The sequence below is a fragment of the Coregonus lavaretus genome (assembly GCF_964263955.1).
Source record: "Coregonus lavaretus genome assembly, chromosome: 13".
Classification (NCBI taxonomy): Eukaryota; Metazoa; Chordata; class Actinopteri; order Salmoniformes; family Salmonidae; genus Coregonus; species Coregonus lavaretus.
This window is the reverse complement of record NC_140000.1, coordinates 13,003,859-13,031,325: the sequence shown is the minus strand read 5'-3', so window position 1 is coordinate 13,031,325 and position 27,467 is coordinate 13,003,859. Positions and strand designations below refer to the sequence as shown.

Genomic DNA, 27,467 nt, shown 5'->3' with positions numbered 1-27,467 from the left:
AATACCCACTTGTACCAAGGTATTTTAATGAACTGTATGTGGTATCATTGAATATTGCATACACTATATCTGTCATGTATATTTATTGTCTTTCAGGATTGGGTGTTGGAAAACAGTGGTCCCAGGTCCCCTGTGGAGGTTGAGCATGGCTCAAGGATATAACACTTGTTTTCGTAACCTTCCGCCATTGTCGTCGGATTCAAGGACTTTGAATGTGCCTTTGGATTCTGAAGAGAGTTTGGCGCACCACCTTGAAACCCTCATTGAGCATAATGACCTTTCCAACACCGTGGTTTCACCAGAAAACACTTCCTCGGACTTGAACTTGAGTTCAAACTTTTTCTCAAATTCCAATACTAGTTCTGATTTTGTACAACAGAAATACTATGATGACGTCGTTTGGCAAGATGAGGGTCAACCAGTACATCATGGAGGTCAGTTTAACCACACAAGCAACAGCCTATTTGCCCCAGCTAGAGCAGCCAGTTCAAGTAATTGCCTCTCAACTTCAGGTGCAGACCTAAACTCCCATGATCTTAAACAAGAATGTGACTTATTGAACCCTTCCATTCCTGAGGACTACTCAGATGTTAGTAGCTGCTCAGAGTCCAATGTTGACAGGACAGGGTCTTCTTGTGAAATGTTAAAACATGGTTCAAATGATACTCCACTGGTTGCAGATGACAAGAAGGGAAATGAATGTGCATGGAAGAGCCCAGAGACCAACACGGGTTCCCCAGAAAGCATGTCTGCTTCAGAGAGTGAGGTAGAGGAGGATCAAGATGAACCACCAGAGAAGGAAAAGGAGACCTTCATGATGCAAGAAGATAAATACTCGGAGACCTCTGGTGCTCCAGAAAGCCTATCCGTTTCAGAAGACGAGGGAGAAGAGGATCATCTGGATGGAGAAGCACATGAGGAGAAAGATGAGGAGACTTACATGAAGCAAGAGGGTCAACACACAGACGCTCCCTCAGGTGTCGAAAAAAGCCAGGCTGCCTCGGTGAGTGAGGGAAAAGAGGAACTGGATGATGAAGCACAGAATGCGGGGGAAGAGGGATACATGGAGGAAGAGGATCGGTACTCAAATGTCAGCAGCCTAGAAGGCCAAAATGAAGGAACCATCATAAGAGAGAGCTTTAAAGAGAAAGAGGCACATTCATTATCCCAAGGAACTATGGACTCGCAGGGTATCAATACATCCAACGCTCAAGATGCTGCTAACAAGCTGAATGATAATACCTGTGCCTTTGAATATCATGATTCAGTTAAGGATAATGACTCTTTAAAGGTTGCTGGTCAAGACAATGGCAAAAGTTCCTCTGTCATTTATGGATTAGGCCTAGGGGGTAGCAATCAAACGTTTGAGTCCTGTTTGGAATTTCCCGAAAATCAATCGTTGAAAACTAGATTTCAGGAGATCGTTGGCAGTGGCGCTCAAAGTACAAACTCAACCTATGAGGAAAGTGAGAGTGATTCTATTCGTGCAAGTGGAGGGAAAGAGGATCACAGTAGCTTTGATTTTTTGGAGCGTTGTTTAGGTCTGAACAGCTCTGGAATTGAACCAATGTCCTTTATTGAAAATGAGTGGCTAAGACCTATGGATGAGTCAAATGTATCGTCTTGTTTGGAAGAGGACCAGACATCCCAACAGAACCTGATGCACCATATAGAGCCACCAGACCTTGTGAAAGCTGGTCTTGAAAACACAAGAGAGCCATTTCATAAAGGATTCACGGCAGATGATGAGCAAGAACCCCCAGTGCTAAGTGAATGCTACGGTGAACCATTGTCAAGAAAATATTGTATGCGTGACATCGAGGGCAATCAGGAAAAGGGGGAGACTGGGTCTATTGATTCAACTGAATTGAACCAGGAGGGAGGAGATTCAACTATTGATAACATTGAAGACAAGAGGGATTTTGAGGACCTAGCAGCTGAGTTGAAATCCTCACTGCATGTGAGGAAACGCATGCACCCTATTGTACTGCTCAGGAACTCTGAACAAAAAAATGACATAGATGGGGCTTATCAGTGTGCAGCGTGCCAACAGACCACACAAAGTATAGACCATCTAATTGAGCACCACCATTGTAACCACTCTGAGAACAAATTAAATTTCTGTCAGACCTGTGGTACTTACTTGACACGTGATTCACTAGCAAAGAAACATCACTGTGGTATTATTGATGAAAACGCACAACTCTCTTCTAATATGAAACCCCAGAAGACAAAATCAGCCGGGCATACTTTTCACAAATGTAGATACTGCACACAGACATTTTACAGACTGTGTGATTACAACAAGCATGTGCAGAGCCACTCGGTTAGAACTGAACACAAGTGTCATAGGTGTGGCTCTTACTTTTCACAAAGTGGTAGCCTGAACAGACATTTATGTGAAAAGAAATGCCAGCGTCGAAGTTCACAAGTTCCTGTTAAACAGATTCAAACAAACCCACGTATCAGCATTTACAAAAAGACAACTGTACATCCATACGTCCTCCCGCCAGACAGCCCCTATGCCAATCTTCCAGATTGTTTTGTGAAGCTGGTGGACATTTGCAAGGAACATGTTTGTCGTCGTTGTGGGAAAAGCTTTACAAGCAGTGCAAAACTCTACAAGCATGGATACAACGTTCACCATACAAAAACAAGGTCCTATAACGTTCGGCCTAAGTGTCAGAACACCTATAGGTCATACAAGTGTCAGAAATGCCAGATGACATTCAATTATTCAAGCAATTTTAGCAGACACAAGAAAAGATGTAAAGGGGCTGAGACGAAGGAGAAATTCAAGTGCCCTCTTTGCCCGCGCCTCTTCAAATATTCCTACAACCGGTCCCGCCATTTACGTGATCAGTGCATTAAAGACTTTGCGCAGGGAAGCTCGGGGAAAGTTGACATGAAATTTAGATGCCCCTTCTGCACCACCACCTTTACTAATGCGTCTAACCGACATAGACACATAAGACTGGTTTGCCTCAAGGAATATATGCACAATGAGACCTCAAGGACCAAAGCTGAACGCCAGGAAAACGTGGACCAGAAAGAAAAAACACAAAAGCCAACACTGAAAACAGCACTGAATCAAAATGAGCTGGGTCTCAAATGCAACTACTGTCCAGCCGTTTTTGCTCATTCTTCTGGAAAGTACAGACACATGAAGAAACATAAGTTATTTGAAAACACTGGGGAAAAGATCACGTTCAGTTACTCAAGCGTAGTTCCCATTTCAAACAAATCCAAGGCTAGTATTGAGGAGCCCAATGATGGTCCGCTCTCCAGTGAAGCCAGCAGCCAGCCCTTTTCCTGTCGCTTCTGTGGAAAATGTTTCAACGCTTCATATTCTCTGAAGAAACACATCTGTAGTATGCACAAGGGTGACAAACCATATCGCTGCCTGGAATGTGGAAAACGTTTTGGGAAAGAAATCCATCTTGTCGCTCACAAAAAAGTGCACCAGCGAAGGATACAATGTACTGTTTGCAAGAAGATACTTCCTACCATTGGGGACTTGATTCAACACAGGCAATCTCATATCAAAAAGGGCATGCTTCAGTGCCCAGACTGCCCATCGCAATTCCAGTACCCAGTGTATCTTCTTCGACATATGGCATCACATCACAAACTTCAGCAAGAGCAGCCACTCAAAGAGAAAAAACAGAGGCACCCCTCAAAACTTGAGCCGCTTGGGTCCTTGCCACCACTCAAAGAGCAGGAAGAGGAAGACAATTTGGGATGCCCCCTTTGCCCAGAGGTCTTTCACAGTGCCACAGAACTGAGTAGTCACTGCCTAAACCATGATTCGGAGTCCTCTTCAAGTCAGTGTCCATTTTGTAAACGCCTCTTCTCTTCCCGCACCTCTTTGGTACGCCATATACGCATTCATACAGGGGAGAAACCATTTTCTTGTCAGAGTTGTGGAGCACCTTTTCGTCGAAAAGAGTATCTCCAGTTGCACCAAGAAAAGTGTCCAGGTCCACAAAGCAAGCAAGAACAGCCCACTATCAAAGAAAGTGAAGATGTGTCATCAAAATCTTTGGTGACAAGAATAAGGAAAGTACACAAGTGTTCATACTGTCCTCGGGAATTTGAAAAATTGCCCCGTTTAATGCTGCACCACAATGGTCACATGCAGAATACAGTAATCCCCTGTCCAAAATGTGGTAAATGTTACAGACAAAGGCGCAAGTTACATGAAAGACTTTGCAATGGCTCAAACATAAAATCTGAGGAGCCAGTCAGCACTGTCTTGCATCCTTGTAGGAATTGTGGGAGGAAGTTTTCAAGGGATTATAATCTAAATGTCCATGAGAGTACTTGCAACACTGTAAAGCCCTTGCAAAAAAACACCAGCAATTCTGGCAACTCAAACATGCATCCTTGCAGGAATTGTGGAAAGTACTTTACAAGGAGTGATAATCGGAATGTCCATGAGAAGACTTGCGACTCTGCCAAGCCCTTGCAAAAAAACACCCTAGAAATTAGGACCAGTAGCAGGGACAAGTTGCAGCACAAATGCCCCCACTGCCCAAGCAAGTTCAAGTACAGAAGTCTTCTCCTGAGACATATTGGGTCACACACTGGAGAAAGATCATATCCATGCATGCACTGTGGTCACAGCTATGCAATCCAGTCACGATGCTTACAGCATGAAGCTTTCTGTGATGGCGTTAATAGACAAAAGCCACCAAGCGCCAGCCTTGTTGAATATAAGTGCAATATCTGCACAAAAACCTTCATGAAATCCAGAAATTTAAGGCGGCACATCCTAACACACACAGAGGTCAAGCCATATCGCTGTAAGGCCTGTGACAGCTGTTTCTCCAGGCATGATCATCTAAAACTGCACCAGAGTCGCTGCAAAGGGAAAAGACAACGTCTAGAGGTTCGCATTGCCAAAATTAGTCTTACAGATGTTGGAAGGGGCTGGCAAAATAACCTGAACAATACCGATTCAGGAACGCAACAAGGGTTTGACTGCAGTATATGTTCAAAGAGCTTCCCCACTCCTAGCATTATGGCCCGACATATTGCCATGTCACATGCTATAAGAACCATCAGTTCATTTACTCATGGAAAATCACTTAAGAGACATACAAGTGTCGGTGCATGTCAAAGAATTTACGCAAAAACAAAGCATTCAGAAAAGCTAAATGTTACAAGCCCACCATCTAGAGAGACAAACCGACTTCTACAGAGGATCCAGCTGCAATATAAAGACAAACGCAAATTCAAATGTACCTTTTGCCCTCGCCTTTTCAAAAGTGGTGAGCAATTGAGGGTGCACACCCGCTTGCATACAGGGGAGAAACCTTTTGGCTGTTCTAATTGTGGTGAGAGATTTATCCGTAGGGACTACCTGCAGCGCCATTTGAACAGGTGCAAAGGAGAACCTCTTGACAGAGTGCTTTGTGACAGATGTGGCGACGTATTTTCTCAAGAAGAACTCGAGAACCATCTACTGACATGTGTTGTCAAGTGTAAATCACCTGCCCGTAGTCTAACTGATTCCACTGCTCGCAGTCCCCCAAAAGGGTTCTCCTGTGCTAATTGCAGTGCCCACTTCTTGTTGTTCTCACAGCTCCAGCAACACTTTCTCAACACGCATAGCGAAGCTCCAACAAATCAGGCTTCACCTCTACAGGAGCAGTTGTCTAGCATGGTGAACATAAAAGAGGAGCCAATGGATGAAGGATATGGTGACACTCAGCAGAATAGTGATAACAATCTCATGCTTAATCAAGACAGTGATCCAAATAATGATATGAACAAACCCATTGAGTGTCCACAGTGCAACATGCACTTTGGAAATAAGGGTGGATTTGCCAGACACATGCGTACACATTTAGGACAGTACCCATTCAACTGCAAGAAATGCAAGAAAGGCTTTTGGAACAAAAACTTCTGTCGGACACATGTAAGGAAATGTAGACTTGTAAAGGTCACCAAGGAAGAAATTGACACTCTAATTACTTCAGAGATGGATCCTACTCTTAAAGAGACTGTCCTAGTATTCAACCAAGGTTCCAAAACAACAGGCACTGGGGTTTTGCAGACTAATTTCTCCTGCAAAGATGACTTGAAGGATTTAACACTGCAGAGTTCCTTTGGAAATCAAGGCAAAGGAAGCTCTTCCAATGACAGAACAAATTGTGGTCAACAAGTCCAAGGCAACAAGTACCAGTGCTCAGAGTGTGATCGAAGTTTCACAGATGGGCTTCTGCTCATCAGCCATTTAGAGGACCATGGGCGCGAGGAGCTAGAAAGAAAAAAGAAATCCTGCCAGCATTGTGGTAAGACATTTGCTAATCCTTCAGACCTAGGAAGGCATATGAGAGTCCACTGGAATGAGAAGACCCATTCTTGCCCAGAATGTCCACAGACTTTTCTCTGTCCGTCTGACCTTGACATCCATAGAACTTGTCATGACTCAAATAGACCATTTGTCTGCAAAGAGTGTCAACAAAGGTTTTGGACCAGTCAATCTTTAGAAAACCATAAAAGCCAAGCTCATCCAAAAGAACTAATTTATACATGCCATGTCTGTAACAAGAACTATTCAATCAGAAGTTCACTTGTTAAACATATTCGGATGAAGCATCAAACCCAGAAGAACATGGATGTTATCCACGTGAAGGAAAAGGAGACTGCAGTGCAAGAGGAATTTGACATGGAAGTTGATGTGGATGGAGGAAGTAATGCAAGTAATGATGAAGATGAAAATGAGGACAATGACTCTGACTCTGCAGACTACTTCCCCTGCCATGTCTGTGGGAAAACGTTCACCACATCAGAAAGCCTTGAGGATCACCAACGCTGTCACCTTGGTGAAAAACCTCATGAGTGTGCAGAATGTGGCAAATGTTTTTTCCAGGCAGGACAACTGCAACAGCACCTTCGGAGCCACAAGTCTGAGTATCAGTGTCAAATATGTGGCAGAGGCTTTGTCTCACTCTTTGCCTTACGCAAACACAAGCATACTCATGGAAAGAGCCGTCAACACCGTTGCTCCAAGTGCCCGCTCAGCTTCACAGGGCCCTCGCAGCTGGCAGAGCACATGGGCACCCACCGCGATGACAATTTCCCTTGTGATATATGTGATCGCACATTCTCCTGCAAGATGAGTCGGGCAGAGCACCGGAAAATCCACACTGAGACAGAGGATGTTCCACTGCCTTTACTTCCACCAGAGAAGACTGCATCCCCCTCTCCTACTGCCTCTTCTTCTACAATGAAGTACCTTCAATATCGTTGTGGGGTTTGCAATGAACGTTTCAAAGAACCAGAACAACTGTCTGAGCATGGGTGCATGGCTGCCAGAGAGCGACCTTATTCATGCCAAGAATGTAATAAGCATTTCTTGCATGCATCTCACTTAAATAAGCACGAGCTCAGTCACTACCAAATACCACAATCATACGTGTATCAGTGTAATCAATGCCACATGAGTTTCAACTACCGTCACAATTTCGTCAGTCATTTAAAGAAACACGGTGATGATGAGGCTGCAGCAGAAGCTCTGAAAGGAGGCTCAGTGACAAATGCTTGGGAAACTGTTTCAGAGAAGAGAACAATTTACAAATGCCCAATTTGCCCTCACGGGTTTACTCATGCCATAGAACTGGCAAGTCACCTTTCAATACACTCTGAGAACACGTTTGATTGCAGTGTTTGCAAGTTGACATTTCCCACCAAAAACAAGCTTGCTGAACATGAAGAGAGCCATCTGACTGCTGCAACACAATACGAGTGCACTGAGTGTGGTCAAAGCTTCTTGGGCAGTGATTTCCGCCAGCACCACTGTGCTCGTCGGCAACGTGCTGTTACAGACCATGAACGCCCACATCTGTCAAATAGAAAGTCAATGGAGGAAGAAGAAGAGGTGGATGTTGGGGAGGACTTCTTTAATTGTACTGTCTGCTTAAAGCGATTCTCTTCTCACGGTAGTCTCCAGCAGCATCTAAACAAAGAGCATCCCAATGAACGGCCATTCAAGTGCCAGTCTTGTGGAAAGACCTTTGCTCTGAAGAGATATCTCAGAGACCATGAGCGAAGACAACATAAGTTTGGCACTGAATTAGCCCACCCGACATACAAAGCCACGGACAGTGAGCGCCAGTACAAGTGCTCAGTTTGCCCCAAAACATTAACCTCGGCACACGACCTGTCATTGCATATGAAAGTGCACACAGAACAGGAATCTGGAGGAGACCACCGTTGTGACATGTGCTACAAATCATTCAGTCGACTGTCTCTTCTCAGGCAGCATCAAGAAAGTCATGTTGGGCAAGTTGTATATGAATGCACAGAGTGTGACAAAGCGTTTGCTTTCCCACATCTTCTAGAGGAACATCAAAAGACTCATGCTGCTGGACCATAAGTATATTTTTCCCCACCCTCAAAATCCTCCCACTAACTAAATGTAAAAAGACAAGTTGGACAATGGACATAGAAAATACCTGCCTCACTGATTGTGTTCAATTGTCCAATGAACTCAGTACTGTCATAGAAATGTAAATTTTTTTCTGGTGCTGTTTGCAGTCATTAAGCAATTTTGTGTTCACACTTCCATCTCAATCGTTTAAAGTTTTTGACTGGCTCACAAGATGTTTAACTGTGTTTTTAGCCTGATGTCTTTTCAGAAATGTTTGGCCTACTACTTGGTTCGTGAAAAGGTTTAGATTGTATTTACAGATTTCCTCCCCATTTTAACATTTTAAATCTGGTCAGAACTGCAGTACATTGATACTATTACTGATAAGCTCCTTTCCGTAGAGCACTAATTTGTAATAGCCTCCATGTTCAATTGTATATAGTTGTTTAAATGTGTTATGTGCCCTGAATGCAATTACAAAAGTTGCAATTCACATTACTCAAGGTGAAATGTAAGCTTTTGACCATGGAATAAATTCAGATAAAGTGGAATGGGCTGTCATTGACAGTTTTAGGAATCCATATTGACCCGTTTGGATTGTTTTTCTGTTTGGTAATCCATTACTCTGCCTAACCCTCTGGATACGTTTAGCCATGTATGATCCATGTAGCCCTTCTAAACATTTGAAAACTTTCCAAATCTAAAACTACAGCATTGTATATTATGTAAATATGAAATGATCGTAAACCATTTAAGTATTTGACATGAAATTGACCATTGTTGTAAGCTATTCATTTTCACTGTGTTTAGAAACATTCTGTATCATTCAAATGCCTTAAAGATGTGTTTTGGATGTAGTAGTTCAAGGGCAACATTTGTACAATAATGTTTAAATTGTTTGGGAATACTATTTTTCCCTTATTGGGTGTTTCTTTTGTATGAATGGTATTTCAATCAAAAGACATTTAACAAACATAAAATAAACCATTCAACTGGTCATCTGTTGTTGGATTCTTATTGAGAACTTTATTTTAACTGAGTGTATGATTGTCTTTTTGATTATAACCTAAGATGATCTTGAAACTGTAGTTATCACAATCAAAGTAATGTTTGCTCATGCATTGGTTATCTTTTTTTTTATGTTGACTTAATTCAAAATTTGATAGTTGGCTTATGCTTTTACACTACATTCAGTTTTTGGAAATTTGAACGGGTAAAATCAATTGTGCCATGCCCATGCTACATACACTAAGCGTACAAAACCATAAGGAACACCTTCCTAATATTACGTTGCACCCCCCTTTGCCCTCAGAACAGCCTCAATTCGTCGGGACATGGACTACAAGCGTTCCACGGGGATGCTGGCCCATGTTTACGCCAATGCTTCCCACAGTTGTGTCAAGTTGGCTGGATGTCCTTTGGGTGGTGGACCATTCTTGATACACACGGGAAACTGTTGAGTGGAAAAACCCAGCAGACTTGCAGTTCTTGATACACTCAAACCTACTACCATACCCCGTTCAAAGGCACTTAAATATTTTGTCTTGCCCGTTCACCCTCTGAATGGCACACATACACAATCCATGTCTCAATTGTCTCAGGGCTTAAAAATCCTTCTTTAACCTGTCTCCTCTCCTTCATCTACGCTGATTGAAGTGTATTTAACAAGTGACCTCAATAAGGGATCATAGCTTTCACCTGGTCAGTCTGTTGTGGAAAGAGTAGGTGTTCCTAATGTTTTGTACACTCAGTGTAGATTTTGTGTCCATCCATAGATGTCTAATCAGTGATTGTGACAAATGTTGTGTTTGTAACATTATTCAAACAGTTAGAGGCAATTGGCAGTTGCTACATCCATTTTTGGACTTATAAATTAATGTTACAGTGCCTTCAAAGTATTCATACTCTGACTTATTCCACATTTTGTTGTTACAGCCTGTATTCAAAATGGATTAAATTGATTTTTTTTTCTCACCCATAATGACAGTGAAAACAGTTTTTAGATATGTTTGCCAATTTTATTGAAAATGAAATACAGATCTCATTTACATAAGTATTCACAGCCTTGAGTCTATACTTTGTAGAAGCACCTTTGGCAGCAATTACTGCTGAGTTTTTCTGGGGACATCTAAGAGCTTTCCACTCCTGAATTGTGCAGCGTTTGCCCATTATTATTTTAAAAACTCTTTAAGAGCTGTCAAATTGGTTGTTTATCATTGCTCGACAACCATTTTCAGGTCTTGCCATAGATTTTCAAGTAGATTTAAGTCAAAACTGTAACTAGGCAACTCAGGGACATTAACTGTCTTCTTGGTAAACAACTCCAGTGTAGATTTGGCCATGTGTTTTAGGTTATGGTCCTGCTGAAAGGTGAATTCATCTCCCAGGGCCAGGTGGAAAGCAGACTGAACCAGGTTTTCCTCTAGGATTTTGCCTGTGCTTAGCTCCATTCCGTTTATTTTTTTATCCTGAAAAACTCCCCAGTCCTTAACGATTACAAGCATACCCATAACATGATGCAGCCACCACTATGCTTGAAAATATGGAGAGTGGTACTCATTTGTCCCAAACATAACACTTTGCATTCAGGACAAAACGTTAATTGGCTTTGCCACATTTTTTGCAGTATTATTATTATTATTATTATTTTTATTTTTTTTTACCTTTATTTAACCAGGTAAGCCAGTTGAGAACAAGTTCTCATTTACAACTGTGACCTGGCCAAGATAAAGCAAAGCAGTGTGATTAAAAAGAACAACAGAGTTACATATGGAATAAACAAAACGTACAGTCAATAACACAATAGAAAATCTATATACAGTGTGTGGAAATGTAGTAAATTATGGAAGTAAAGCAATAAATAGGCCATAGTGCAAAATAATTACAATTTAGTATTAACACAGGAGTGATAGATGTGCAGAAGATGATGTGCAAATAGAGATACTGGGGTGCAAATGAGCAAAAATAAATAACAATGTAAATAACAATATGGGGATGAGGTAGTTGGGTGGGCTAATTAGAGATGGGCTGTGTACAGGATAAAGTAATCCTTCTGCCCCCCCCCCCCCCCCCAAAAAAAAGAAAAGAAAAAAAAAAAAAACATTGTAAAGTGGTTATCCCACTGGCTATAAGGTGAATGCACCTATTTGTAAGTCGCTCTGGATAAGAGCGTCTGCTAAATGACGTAAATGTAAATGTACAGGTGCAGTGATCGGTAAGCTGCTCTGACAACTGATGCTTAAAGATAGTGAGGGAAATAAGTGTCTCCAGCTTCAGAGATTTTTGCAGTTCGTTCCAGTCATTTGCAGCAGAGAACTGGAAGGAATGGCGGCCAAAGGAGGTGTTGACTTTGGGGATGGCCAGTGAGATATACCTGCTGGAACGCATACTACGGGTGGGTGTTGCTATGGTGACCAATGAACTAAAATAAGGCGGGGATTTGCCTAGAAGAGATTTATAGATGACCTGGAGCCAGTGGGTTTGGCGACTAATATGTAGTGAGGGCCAGCCAACGAAAGCGTACATGTCACAATGGTGGGTAGTATATGGGGCTTTGGTGACAAAACGGATGGCACTGTGATAGACTACATCCAATTTGCTGAGTAGAGTGTTGGAAGCTATTTTGTAAATGACATCACCTTGTTATGAACAGGATGCATGTTTTGGAATGTTTTTATTCTGTACAGGCTTCCTTCGTTTCACTCTGTTATTTAGGTTAGTATAGTGGAGTAACTACAATGTTGATCCATCCTTAGTTTTCTCCTATTACAGCAATTAACCTCTTAAGGATCGGAACGTTTTTTTTTTTTTGCCTAGAATAACATACCCAAATCTAATTGCCTGTAGCTCAGGACCTGAAGCAAGGATATGCATATTCTTGATACCATTTGAAAGGAAACACTTTGAAGTTTGTGGAAATGTGAAATTAATGTAGGATAATATAGCACATTAGATCTGGTAAAAGATAATACAAACCAAAAAACTGCCATTCTTTTTTAGATTTTTTTTCCATCATGTTTGAAATGCAAGAGAATGGCCACAATATAATATTGCAGTTTAGGCGCAATTTAGATTTTGGCAGTGTGTGTGCAAAGTTTCAGATTGATCCAGTGAAGCATTGCAATGCTGGACTATTTTGTATCAAGTCTGCCCAAATGTGCCGAATTGGTCAATTGATACATTTTCAAGTACATAACTGAAGAGAACATACAAAAATGATATGGTAATACAAAATGTAAGTTTACACACTCCCAGGAATGTCATACATGATGGATCATTAGCTTATACACTAACTTTCACACATCTAGATGGCCGGGCGGGGTGGGTGTGGAGCCAGACACAGCAAGGGTTCAAACTGTAGAACCCAGTTCCTACATTTGAATAAAAAAAATGATTTTATCAAACAAAACTATGCTACATTTTATCTCCGTACCCTCAGGATGACAAATCAGAGCAAGATTACTGAATGTAAGCACATTATTTACCTTCAGAGGTGAATGTATCAAACCAGTTGCCGTGATAAGTTTTTTGTTGTTGTGCACTCTCCTCAAACAATAGCATGTTATTTTTTCACTGTAATAGCTACTGTAATTTGGACAGTGCAGTTAGATTAACAAGAATGTAAGGTTTCTGCCCATACAAGACATGTCTATGTGCTGGAAAGTTTGCTGTTACCTATAACAGTCATGCTAATCACATTAGCGCACGTTAGGTCAACCATCCCGTATACGGGACACCGATCCCGTAGAGGTTAAACTCTGTAACTGTTTTAAAGTCAACTTTGGCCTCATGGTGAAATGCCTGAGCTGTTTCCTTCCTCTCCGGCAACTGAGTTAGGAAGGAGACTTGTAGCGTTGTAGTGACTGGGTGTATTGATACACCATCCAAAGTGTAATTAATTTCGTCACCATGCTCAAAGGGAAATTCAATGTGCGTATCTTTTTTTTTACCCATCTTCCAATAGGTGGCCGCCTTTGCGAGGCATTAGAAAACCTCCATGGTCTTGGTGGTTGAATCTGGGTTTGAAATTCACTGCTCGACTGAGGGACCTTAAAGATAATTGTATGTGTGGGGTACAGAGATGAGGTAGTCATTCAAAAATCATGTTAAACACTATTATTTCATACAGAGTGAGTCCATGCAACTTACACTGTACAAAAATATAAAAGCAACATGTAAAATGTTGGTCCCATGTTTCATGAGCTGAAATAAAAGATCCCGGAAATGTTCCATATGCACAAAAAGCTTATTTCTCTCAATTTGTGCACACATTAGTTTACATCCCTGTTAGTGAGCATTTCTCCTTTGCCAAGATAATCCATCCATCTGACATATCAAGAAGCATGATGATTACACAAGTAACCCTTGTGCTGGGGACAATAAAAGGGCACTCTAAAATATGAAGTTTTGTCACACAACACAATGCCACAGATGTCTCAAGTTTTAAGGGTGTGCGTAATTGGCATGCTGACTGCAGGAATTTCCACCAGAGCTGTTGACAGATAATTTTATGTTAATTTATCTACCATAAGCCGCCTCCAACGTTGTTTTAGAGAATTTGGCAGTACGTTCAACCGGCCTCACAACCGCAGAACAGGTGTAACCACGCCACCCCAGGACCTCCACATCCGGCTTCTCCACCTGCGGGATCGTCTGAGACCAGCCACCCGGACAGTTGATGAAACTGAGGAGTATTTATGTCTGTAGAAAACCCTGTTGTGGGGAAAAACTCATTCTGATTGGCTGGGCTGGCTCCCTAGTGGGTGGGCCTATGCCCTCCCAGGCCCACCCATGGCTGCGCCCCTGCCCAGTCATGAAATCCATAGCTTCGGGCCTTATAAATTGATTTCAATCGACTGATTTCCTTATATAAACTGTAACTCTGTAAAATTGTTGCATGTTGCGTTTATATTTTTGTTCAGTATTTATGTGTGTATATATATATATATATATATATATATATATATATATATATATATATATATATATATATATATATTCCTGTATTATATACATGTATTCTGACTGGAGAGTAAATAATAATCAAATAAAGACCTGAAAAGAAGACCCCATCTGCTTAACAGGTGAGTTGGGATACAGCTACCATTGCGTTGGCAATCTTTAGCTATAACCATTCAGAGAACAATATCCTTGTCTATTTTAAACGGAAGTAAAAACATCTCAATAGTAAATATAAAGTACCCTAGTTTCGATGGTATAATGTGCAGGGATTACATTTCTCAGTATATTGTTGATTTGAGTCGCCATCAAATTGAAGTACAAAAAGTAGGCTATAGAATAAAGTTATAGAGGCTTACATTAAGCGCCGTTTTTGGCCTGAATAATTATTTACAGTTCCCATCAGTATGCCATTATGAGTTTGGGTTTAGCCCTCTGACTCCGAGTCTCTAGTGGGCGGAATGTTCTAAGATTACAGCAGTCTGCTACCCATTTCGTTGGGAGGAATAAGAAAAAAACGCTCCCAGAGCGACTGGTTACGTTCCAGTCCGTTTTTAACGTAACCATAACCGATGAAAAATAACGTATGCGCGCGACTGGTGATGAAGACCACCTGGAACGCACCCCTCTTTTCTACAGCTGTGTAGCAGCACACATCAACGGAATGCACGACCCGAAAAGCAGCGTGGCTACAAATAATACATCTAAAATTTGCAAATTAATCGATACTGAACGAAAGTAGCCTTGGATGACACAAAATACTGTAAGAAACGATAATTACTGATGGTGAGTTTACTAAATATATTGTCGTTTTCATTGAACGACGAGGACATTTCAGAATGACATACCTAAATTGTGCTTTCTAACGTTAGCATTTTTCCACAACTTGACAATATGTTCATTTGTCCTGTTATGAGTAATAAGCGAAACTTTCACAATCATCTGGAAGAATTGTATTGAAAGATGTCGTGTCACATTAACGTTACCTAACCACATTATGGTGTGTTGTTAGCAAGGCTAGCTAGTTGGCAAGCTAGCTGGCTTTTGTTCACAAACGCTTTCTTGGACATCGTCAATGCATGTTTTTTTTTGCTAGGTAATTTTGTTCTCAACTACACACCGCACATACAGACGTTTTTGTTAGCTAGCTATAGTTTAAAAGCAGTAGTTGGATCACTAATTTCTGGAACTAGTCAGCGAATGCAATGGTTGATTGTGTAGCTAACGTTAGCTGGCTACGTCTGCTATCGTCGAATTGAATTGCGCTACAGAAAACTCGTGGGATTTCTAAACGTGTATAGCTGCTTAGTTTGATTGGTAGGTATGTACTCTCCAAACATTTACCTAATTAGCTAGTTTGCTAATTAGTTACATTAGACATGTCATGGATTAAAGCTATAGATAACCCACCAATATGGCGTGAAGCGCTGATTTGCTACAACAACAAATGTAATTGCAATCATGCATGTTTTCTTTTTTCTTTTAGCGCGCTCTTGTCATCAGGTGCATAATTTTAGGGAAGTCGATACATTTTACTAGATTGTGTTATGCAATGAAGACGTGTTGATCTGCAGTAAATCAGATGCATATGGTTTATTTCTTGATATCAGGGCCCTGCGTTTTTCTTGACTTCTGTATAAATATCTTAAAATAATGCTTTATCCCTCCATGTAGCCAATAACTTCTAACACCTGAAATCCACCTAGTATGAAATAACCGAGCCCCATTCATTTTAAATGAAAGGAAGCAAAGTGGGCGGGGACCGTTGGCGAAATTTCCAAGAAGGGCCTGCAATTCGGGGAGCATCTGCAGGAATCCCTCTTTATACTTCTATTGGTCCATTTTTAAGCTGGGAAGGGTGGGGGGGGGGGGCGCTCCAGTACAGTAGGTGGTTGTAATGCACAATAGAATCCAACAGTCGATAAACCCCCCAGAAGAAGGGCCGGGGGGCGACAACGGTAGCTAGCCGTATACTGGTAGACCGTGTCCTTCGCCCCCGCCTGTCGGGCACTGTTTTTCCACAGTTATGTTAACTACAGCGAGGGCAGGTATTTGGCACGCGGGAGCGAAGGACACTGTGTTAGCTAGCTAGTAAGGAGGACTCGGTACACAGCAGGAAGCTAGCTAGCACACGGTGGCGCTAACTAGCAAGCTAGCATACGGCAGGGGGCGACACCATTAAACACTGCCCTTCGCCCCCGCCTGTTGGGCACTGTTTTCCCGCAGTTATGTTAACGACGGTGAGGGCAGCTAGTAAGGAGGACTCCGGTACATAGCAGTCTGGAGTGAAAAACTCAGATAATACTTTTATTTCCCTTTTGAACCACATTCAAAAGTGTCACACAAGCATGAAGCAGTGTTGCCAACTCCTCAGTAAGGAAAGTACCTATTGGCTGTCCTAAAAGACGCTAAATGACGTCATCACCTAATTTGCATAATTTGCCATGTGCATGTAATTGTGATGGACGCTGTAGGAGAGAGGAATAACGTTGTGGGAGAGACAAAAAGTGAGTAAAAAACACCCTACATTTACATCAGCCAGCGGCGGCTTCCCGCATGCGCGATTCATTTGCAGTCTGGACGCGGAGGGGGGAACATCTCCTTCTCTGACTGCAGCTGGGAGGGACTGCTGCGCGATGACTGGGCCGCCTGTGAGTGCTTTGGGACAGGGGTGGGGCCCATGGCAGCACCCGCTGCTCGTTGAGAAGAGTAAGAACGATACGTGCTTTCACGTCAGTCTCCAATAACACCAGAAAAAGTTGCTAGATTTGTCGCTAGTCGCTTTTTTGAAAATGTGTCGCTAGAGGGGTCTGAACTCGCTAAGTTGGCAACACTGGCATGAAGATGTCTTTCTTGAGGGGGGGGGGGTTCATGCAGGAACCAATGGGATGCGAGGGGGCGGACGTTCCTGCAGAAACGGGAGGCAATTTCATGAATCTTCATGAGTATTGGCATAGAACATGTGGAGTGATAAGTTGAGCCTTCTTGAGTGCATGACATCACTCTGAGCCCTTACAAAACATGGCAGACAATTTCTCTCGCCTCGGATCTGAAATCAGTAGTAACCACCAATTTCAATGAATGTTAACATAAAATGTAAATACAAATCTGACATTCCCACACCCCAATAACGAGGAGGGCTTGCTAGCTAGCTACAGTGTTTGATTCATATCATCTGTTTTCTTCTAAAACAGCTCAGCTAGCTAGCGAAGTGCTAATTTGCGATGCCAGTGAGCTAACGTTAGCTATACTTGGGAGCTTATGGGGACAGGCGCTTCAGGAGCCAGTGGGTTAGATGCGTTTCCACCAGTGGAGGCTGGTGGGAGGAGCTATAGGAGGACGGGCCCAATGTAATGGCTGGAATGGAATCAATGGAACAGAGTCAAACGTGGTTTCCATATATTTGATGTTTGAAACTGTTCCATTAATTCCATTCCAGCCATTACAATGAGCCCATCCTCCTATAGCTCCTCCTCTGGTTTCCATCATGGGCAATAACTGGCTACTAGTTTGTTTTCAGCCAAATATGTTCAACTCCTAGCTAGTTTATCCAGTAACCACTTCATTTAGAAGGATAGCTAGTATGCTGTCTCACACTGGCCATGCAGTAGCCAACTTGTGACACCAAAAGACACAGCTATCTCGACTTGGGAGCTCACGGCAGAGATATTAGAAATAGTAATCCCATTGGGCAATGAGTGGAGGAACTTATAATGGTGCTTTCAAGATAACTGGGAACTCTGAAGAAGAAAAACTGTGAAATCGTAGTGATCTTCAGGTCGGAAAGTCTGCTCTAGAAAGAGGCCTTAGTTTCCTACTTGGAATTAAAAACGTTTTTTTTCCAGTCGTCACTAGTTTTTTTTGCGGGGTGAGTTCCCAGTTGTCTTGAATTCGGCATAACTCTTCACCGAGCAGACTGTCGACCAATCGCGTTCATGTTGTCATGCTGCGTCACGCAGTTGCTAAGCTAATCATCATGCAATCCCTTCTCAAAGTCAGGGTGTGAGTTGAGAAACCTGCTTATTTTCCTCGAAAGTACGTAATGTCACGATTCCCAAAGCTATACGATATTACTGAGCACAAGTTAATTATTTAACATATCGGAAAATATTTGTAATGTTGTACTTCTTGTTGTAGAAATTTGTGCTAATGTTGGGTTTTTGAGCTAGTGCCCAAGTTACTCCCATTCACTCCTTGAAGGAGAGTGCTCCTTGTCCCAGAATCGTCCAGAATGCACCGCACGGCCCATTGACGCATGAGTAACGTACTCAATGTGCGGTAATATGATTCCATCTCTTCAAAAGTGTATCTGCTCATGGCACACAGGCTACATTAGCCAACTGGTTAGACATGATTACACCACGGGCAACAATAACTGACAATTAGTTTGCTTTAAGACACTGACGTGCGCATTTAGGAGCATGACTAATTACTGAAATATAGCTGGGTTTCCGTTAGCAGGTAAATGCTGGCTTTTGGCTGAAAATTAAAACTATATAGATTCTCAGCCAAATTGTCCTGAAAAATATTTTAAAATCCATTGCTAAATAATGCTTTTTATTCATTGATGTAAATACCAGTCGATGTGCTCAAACTTCAAAGGCAAATATACTTAATAGGCTAATGAATCCTCAAGCTGCTGGGACATTAGTGTCTGTGCGTGTTTCTATATTTACTCACGTTAAAAACGCATGGTCCTCATAAGCAATGTTCCCTCAATTTTTTTGTCACACATCTCCTTTGCATAGAGTTGATCAGGCTGTTGATTGTGGCCTGTGGAATGTTGTCCCACTCCTCTTCAATGGCTGTGCGAAGTTGCTGGATGTTGGTGGGAACTGGAACACGCTGTCGATCCAGAGCATCCCAAACATGCTCAATGGGTGACAGTGAGGGAAAAAAGTATTTGATCCCCTGCTGATTTTGTACGTTTGCCCACTGACAAAGAAATGATCAGTCTATAATTTTAATGGTAGGTTTATTTGAACAGTGAGAGACAGAATAACAACAAAAAAATCCAGAAAAACGCATGTCAAAAATGTTATAAATGTATTTGCATTTTAATGAGGGAAGTATGTATTTGACCCCCTCTCAATCAGAAAGATTTCTGGCTCCCAGGTGTCTTTTATACAGGTAACGAGCTGAGATTAGGAGCACACTCTTAAAGGGAGTGCTCCTAATCTCAGATTGTTACCTGTATAAAAGACACCTGTCCACAGAAGCAATCAATCAATCAGATTCCAAACTCTCCACCATGGCCAAGACCAAAGAGCTTTCCAAGGATGTCAGGGACAAGATTGTAGACCTACACAAGGCTGGAATGGGCTATAAGACCATCACCAAGCAGCTTGGTGAGAAGGTGACAACAGTTGGTGCGATTATTCGCAAATGGAAGAAACACAAAAGAACTGTCAATCTTCCTCGTCCTGGGGCTCCATGCAAGATCTCACCTCGTGGAGTTGCAATGATCATGAGAACGGTGAGGAATCAGCCCAGAACTACACGGGAGGATCTTGTCAATGATCTCAAGGCAGCTGGGACCATAGTCACCAAGAAAACAATTGGTAACACACTACACCGTGAAGGACTGAAATCCTGCAGCGCCCGCAAGGTCCCCCTGCTCAAGAAAGCACATATACATGCCCGTCTGAAGTTTGCCAATGAACATCTGAATGATTCAGAGGAGAACTGGGTGAAAGTGTTGTGGTCAGATGAGACCAAAATGGAGCTCTTTGGCATCAACTCAACTCGCCGTGTTTGGAGGAGGAGGAATGCTGCCTATATCCCCAAGAACACCATCCCCACCGTCAAACATGGAGGTGGAAACATTATTCTTTGGGGGTGTTTCTCTGCTAAGGGTACAGGACAACTTCACCGCATTATTGGGACGATGGACGGGGCCATGTATTGTCAAATCTTGGGTGAGAACCTCCTTCCCTCAGCCAGGGCATTGAAAATGGGTCGTGGATGGGTATTCCAGCATGACAATGACCCAAAACACACAGCCAAGGCAACAAAGGAATGGCTCAAGAAGAAACATATTATGGTCCTGGAGTGGCCTAGCCAGTCTCTAGACCTTAATCCCATAGAACATCTGTGGAGGGAGCTGAAGGTTCGAGTTGCCAAACGTCAGCCTCGAAACCTTAATGACTTGGAGAAGATCTGCAAAGAGGAGTGGGACAAAATCCCACCTGAGATGTGTGCAAACCTGGTGGCCTACTACAAGAAACGTCTGACCTCTGTGATTGCCAACAAGGGTTTTGCCACCAAGTACTAAGTCATGTTTTGCAGAGGGGTCAAATACTTATTTCCCTCATTAAAATGCAAATCAATTTATAACATTTTTGACATGCGTTTTTCTGGATTTTTTTAGTCTCTCACTGTTCAAATAAACCTACCATTGAAATTATAGACTGATCATTTCATTGTCAGTGGGCAAACGTACAAAATCAGCAGGGGATCAAATACTTTTTTCCCTCCCTGTATGTAGGCTATGGAAGAACTGGGACATTTTCAGCTTTCAGGAATTGTGTACAGATCCTTGCGACATGGGGCCATGCTTTATCATGCTGAAACCTGAGGTGATGGCAGCGGATGAATGGCACGACAATGGGCCTCAGGATGTCATAACCAGTGGTGGAAAAAGTACCCAATTGTCATACTTGAGTAAAAGTAAAGAAACCGTAATAGAAAATGACTCGGAACAGTTAGTCACCCAGTAAAATCCTACTTGAGTAAAAGTCTAAAAGTATTTGGTTTTAAATATACTTAAGTATCAAAAGTAAAAGCATATATCATTTCAAATTCCTCATATTAAGCAAGCAAGCAAGACGGCACAATTGTCTTGTTTTATTTTATTTACAGATAGCCAGTGGCACACTCCAACACTCAGACATAATTTACAAACAAAGCATTTGTGTTTAGTGAGTGCCAGATCCGAGGCAGTAGGGATGATCAGGGATGTTATCTTGATAGATGCGTAAATTAGACCATTTTCTGTCCTGCTAAGCATAAAAAATGTAAGGATTACTTTTGGGTGTCACGGAAAATGTATAGAGTAAAACGTACATTATTTTATTTCGGAATGTAGTGAAGTAAAAGTTTTCAAAAATATAAAAAGTAAAGTACAGATACCCCAAAAACCACTTAAGGAGTGCTTTAAAGTATTTTTACGTAAGTACTTTACACCACTGCTCGTAACGGTATCTCTGTGCATTCAAAATGCCATTGATAAAATGCAATTGTGTTCGTTGTCCGTAGCTTATGCCTGCCCATATCATAACCCCACCGCTACCATGGGGCACTCTGTTCACAACGTTGACATCAGCAAACGGCTCGCCCACACAACACTACACTCTGTCTGCCATCTGCCCAGTACAGTTGAAACCGGGTTTCATCCATGAAGAGCACAATTCTCCAGCATGCCAGTGGCCATCGCAGGTATGCATTTGCTTACTGAAGTCTGTTACAACGCCGAACTTCAGTCAGGTCAAGACCCTGGTGAGGACAACGAGCACGCAGATGAGGTTTCCTGAGATGGTTTCTGACAGTTTGTGCAGAAATTCTTCAGTTGTGCAAACCCATAGTTTCATCATCCCTCTGGGTGGCAGGTCTCAAGACTATTTCGCAGGTGAATAAGCCGGATGTGGGGGTCCTGGGCTGGTTACACGCGGTCTGTGGTTGTGAAGCTGGTTGGACGTACTGCCAAATTCTCTAAAATGATGTTGGTGGCGGCTTATGGGAGAGCAATGAACATTAAATTCTCTGGCAACAGCTCTGGTGGACATTCCTGCAGTCAGCATGCCAATTGCATGCTCCCTCAAATCTTGTGACATCTGTGGCATTGTGTTGTGACAAAACAGAACATTTTAGTGCCCTTTTATTGTCCCCAGCACAAGGTGCACCTGTGTAATGATCATACATATTTATTTATTTTTAACCAGGTAATACAGTTGAGAACAAGTTCTCATTTACAACTGCGACCTGGCCAAGATAAAGCAAAGCAGTGCGATAAAAACAACAACAACAACACAGAGTTACATATGGGGTAAACAAAAAGTCAAAAATACAACAGAAAATATATATATAGTGTGTGCGATTGTAGTAAGTTATGGAGGTAAGGCAATAAATAGGCATAGTGCAAAATGGTTACAATTTCATATTAACACTGGAATGATAGATGTGCAAAAGATGATGTGCAAATAGAGATACTGGGGTGCAAATTAGCAAAATAAATAACAATATGGGGATGAGGTAGTTGGGTGGGCTAATTTCAGAATGGCTGTGTACAGGTGCAGTGATCGGTAAGCTGCTCTGACAACTGAAGCTTAAAGTTAGTGAGGGAAATAAGTGTCTCCAGCTTCAGAGATTTTTGCAGTTCGTTCCAATCATTGGCAGCAGAGAGCTGGAAGGAATGGCGGCCAAAGGAGGTGTTGGCTTTGGGGATGACCAGTGAGATATAACTTCTAGAGCGCATACTACGGGTGGGTGTTGCTATGGTGACCAGTGAGCTAAGATAAGACAGGGCTTTGCCTAGCAGGGATTTATAGATGACCTGGAGCCAGTGGGTTTGGCGACTAATATGTAGTGAGGACCAGCCAACGAGCGTACATGTCACAATGGTGGGTAGTATATGGGGCTTTGGTGACAAAACGGATGGCACTATGATAGACTACATCCATTGTAAATGACATCGCCGAAGTCAAGGATCGGTGGGATAGTCCTTTTAACGAGGGAATGTTTGGCAGCATGAGTGAAGGAGGCTTTGTTGCGAAATAGGAATCCGATTCTAGATCTAACTTTTGATTGGAGATGCTTAATGTGAGTCTGGAAGGAGAGTTTACAGTCTAACCAGACACCTAGGTATTTGTAGTTGTCCACATACTCTAGGTCAGACCCGTCGAGAGGAGTGATTCTAGTCGGGTGGGCGGGTGCAAGCAGCGTTCGGTTGAAGAGCATGCATTTAGTTTTACTAGTGTTTAAGAGCAGTTGGAGGCTACGGAAGGAGTGTTTGGCATTGAAGCTAGTTTTGGAGGTTTGTTAACACAGTGTCCAATGAAGGGCCAGATGTATACAAAATGGTGTCGTCCGCATAGAGGTGGATCCGAGCGTCACCAGCAGCAAGAGCAACATCATTGATATACACAGAGAATAGAGTCGGCCCAGAGAATTGAACCCTGTGGCACCCCCATAGAGACTGCCAGAGGTCCAGACAACAGGCCCTCCGATTTGACACATTGAACTCTATCTGAGAAGTAGTTGGTGAACCAGGCGAGGCAGTCATTTGAGAAACCAAGGCTATTTAGTCTGCCAATAAGAATGCGGTGGTTGACAGAGTCGAAAGCCTTGGCCAGGTTGATGAAGACGGCTGCGCAGTACTGTCTTTTATCGATCGCAGTTATAATATCGTTTAGGACCTTGAGCGTGGCTGAGGTGCACCCATGACTAGCTCGGAAACCGGCTTGCATAGCGGAGAAGGTACGGTGGGATTCGAAATGGTGGGTGATCTGTTTGTTAACTTGGGTTTCAAAAACTTTCGAAGGGCAGGGCAGGATGGATATAGGTCTGTAACAGTTTGGATCTAGAGTGTCACCCCCTTTGAAGAGGGGGATGACCGCGGCAGCTTTCCAATCTGGGGATCTCAGACGTTACGAAAGAGAGGTTGAACAGGCTAGTAATAGGGGTTGCGACAATTTCGGCGGCTAATTTGAGAAAGAAGGGGTCCAGATTGTTCAGCTCTTTCAGAACATCAGCTGTCTGAATTTGTGTGAAGGAGGCGGGAGGGGAATGGGCAAGTTGTAGCGGAGGGTGCAGAGCTTGTGGCCGGGGTAGTGGTAGCCAGGTGAAAAGCATGGCCAGCCATAGCAAAATGCTTGTTGAAATTCTCGATTATTGTCGATTTATCGGTGGTGACAGTGTTTCCTAGCCTCAGTGCAGTGGGCAGTTGGGAGGAGGTGCTTTTATTCTCCATGGACTTTACAGTGTCCCTGAAAAGTTGCATATCGCGGGGGCTGTTCGATGCTAATGCAGTACCCCACAGGTTGTTTTTGTGCTTGTCAAGGGCAGTCAAGTCTGAGGAGAACCATTTTAATCAGCTTCTTGATTTGCCACACCTGTCAGGTGGATGGATTAATTTGGCAAAGGAGAAATGCTCCCTAACAGGGATGTAAACAAATTTGTGCACAACATTTGAGAGAAATAAGCTTTTTGTGTGTGTGGACATTTTCTTGGATCTTTTATTTCAGCTCATGAAACATGGGACCAACACTTTACATTTTTGTTCAGTGTAATTTGAGCTTTGTTAACAAGTGCTTTCATAAGTGTGTTAGGTGAATCAACCTGCTACGAAAATCTAATCTGATGTTAATTTGACAAAAGCTGGATCCCTTTCAGCCATAACCGGCTGGTGTTCGTAGACGGCCATGTTTTGTTATTTATTAGGCCTAATTAAAATGTTACTGCCTAGGCTAAATTAAATTAGAGACTTAGATTGTATTTGAAAACAGCTGTGTTTTTTATTTATTAATGAACATTTTCATACAAATGGGTAGTTAGCAAATTATCTTATACAAATATAATATTTTAAAATTGTATTCCTGTGTAGGCTTCTTGGCTAAATGTTTTTTCTTAAATGATTTTCATTTATGATTTATAGTAGGGATGAAGATGCAGCGGGCTATGTTTTGCTTTTCAATAAAACCTGTCATGTTGGTATAAGAACATCGTTCTACTTTTATATTACAATTTTACAGGCTAATTTCTATTGTTAAGATGAATTACAATAATCTAAATGTGATTTTGAACACCGTGGGTGGACGCCCTAATGCGTGCATATGGATGTCCGGTACATTTCTCAAATGTCCGGTAAATTAAAATCTTGCCGGTCACGTTGTCCAGCGCCAAATTTTCCTAATAGAAACCTTGTCGTGGATGCATGTCCTATTCTTTTGGGTTAACTTGCTCATATCAAGCAACACGCAGCAGACCGTTTGTGGGAAGGTAATAAGTGCATGATCGGACAGTGAAACTAAAATCGATTGGTAGCTAGCTGGTGAGGATTTCATTTATTACCAGCTAAAGTAGCTTTTCCCAAATTGTTCGGTTGGCGCTAACTGCTCATGCCAGTGGCACGAGCTAGCTAAACAGACAGCGCTGTAGAGCATCTGTGTTACCTCACGCACTCAAGAAGGCTCAACCAATCACCCAACGGATTCTGTGTCGAATCATGAATATTCACGAAATTACTCCCGCCTTCCTACGGAGGGACATTTTGTGGACCGTTGGGCGACGCGAGCATGAGCGACGGAGCGTGAAAAGGGCGGGACCGAAGTTGGGGAAACTGAACTTTATGCAAATACTCTGACGTCCCAATGCTTTTGACCAATTGAAGCGCCACAATGTCCTTTTAAAGGAAAACTGTTTTTTAGGAAAACCAATAGTGTGTGATTGCGGCCCGTAATTTGGGGTGTTCCTGCATCATTAATGTGCTATGTTTTAGCTTAAATGTATTTGTAATCTGATGCGTTGGATAGCAGCTGTAACGGATACCAGCCACCCCACCCCTCTTTTATCAAAGCTGTAAGGAAGTGATGTAATAAATTAACAAACGCCCTCACCATAACGTTAACAGGACTGTGGGAAAGCAGTGCTCGGCAGGCGGTGCGAAGGACACTGTCTGCCGGTGTACCAGCTAGCTAGTGGTCTCGCCCCCACCTGTGTACCGGAGTCCTTGCTTAAAAATGGACCAATAGAGGTATAAAGAGGGGTTCCTACAGATGCAGGAATGCCCACGTGCAGGAACGCCCAGAATTTCGGGCTGCAATCACACCCTTCTCAGTAAAACCGGCAACTACTTGCAATTCTACACATTTTGACATTGGGCAGAGAATTTGTTTTGCAGTTTTATAGGTAATCTCATGCTATTCTACAGGTTTTGCCTTGAGGTTGAGAATTTTGTAGTTTAAAAGCTACTTTTCTGTCATTCTAAATATTTTTTTGGGGGGGGGGCCTCGCAGGGGTGCGTCCTACGCCACTGATCCAGTCTATACATGAATCATATCTATTAATCACTTGAAATGAAAGTTGCACTCCAGTTTCCTTTTCACCTAATTTATTACCTGATTTACTGAACAAAAGGCTCATCTTAATAGGTGCCCCAGGTATCCTCATGACATCAGTGTAGCCGAAGTGTTATTGTGTGGACCTATATTAATTATAAAATCATTGCTGAGATTGTGGAGGAGCATATTGAATTACAGATAAGAATGTAGGCTAGGTCATTTGGTCAATAGTTTCAGAAATGAGGTGTATATACTGTATCTGTAAACTTTATTTAGCTTGGATTGAGTTTGGAGATTTACTAATTTTACACATACTTTGTTTGAGGAGATAATTTGATAATATATTCTTGACATGTTTTCTTCATTTTTCAGGAAACTGACAACCCAAAATCAGCCAGTTGAGGACACCTGAGCCCCCCTTTGTACTGTGACGGTCTTGTGCCACAATGCTTGGCCTTCAGGGAAGCACCTCATCCCCTAAAATGTATCGCTGTGTGGCTTGTTCAGCCACCTTTACTGGATTGGCATCCTTGTTGGTGCACCAAGCTTCTCATGCAGTTCAATATGACAAGCAACCACCACTATCTGAGAAGCAGCCTCTCTGCACTCACTGTGGTGAAGTGTTTTCAAACAATGAGCTCCTAGACCAGCACTGCTGCAAAGCACTACCTGAGACCCCGGCTCCCTCTCTTTTTATCTGTGATTGTGGGGATGAGTTTCAGAACTTTAATGAAATGCTTGAGCATAAAAGATCTCATGTCTCAACCCCCCAGCAGCAGACCCAGGAGACTGATGCCAGATATTTGAGCCAAGGAGAATGCAGTCTGGTTGAACCTGCCCAACCAGTCTCCCCTCAGCCAACCCTTAGCCAAACCATTTTGGGCCTCAGTCCCCCCTCTCATTCCTCACCCCTTTCTCCTGTCATACCTAGTTCAATTCTCCCACCGCTTAATAGCACATTCACCGTTCCTGAAGTCTATACAGATAAGGGATTTATTGCCCTAACCAGACCTCCAGGCCCAAGTGAGCAAGAATTACAGCCTGAAGTGCTTGACCAACCTGAGAACATCTCT

General features: G+C 42.5%; 2 protein-coding genes across 2 annotated transcripts in view; both read left to right on the top strand.

The window, feature by feature from the left end:
• The window catches only part of LOC311140205 (uncharacterized protein), a 28,871-nt gene extending 19,492 nt beyond the window's left edge, over positions 1-9,379 (top strand). The window contains exon 3 of the mRNA XM_084175157.1: positions 97-9,379. Within this exon, the coding sequence (XP_084031283.1) occupies positions 146-8,386 (8,241 nt within the window). The 5' untranslated portion in view covers positions 97-145 and the 3' untranslated portion in view covers positions 8,387-9,379. The remainder of the gene's footprint in view (positions 1-96) is intronic.
• Positions 1-27,467, top strand: part of LOC311139364 (sperm acrosome membrane-associated protein 6-like) — a gene marked incomplete at its 5' end in the record, with an annotated part of 1,014,348 nt that overhangs the window by 118,498 nt on the left and 868,383 nt on the right. The window lies entirely within an intron of this gene.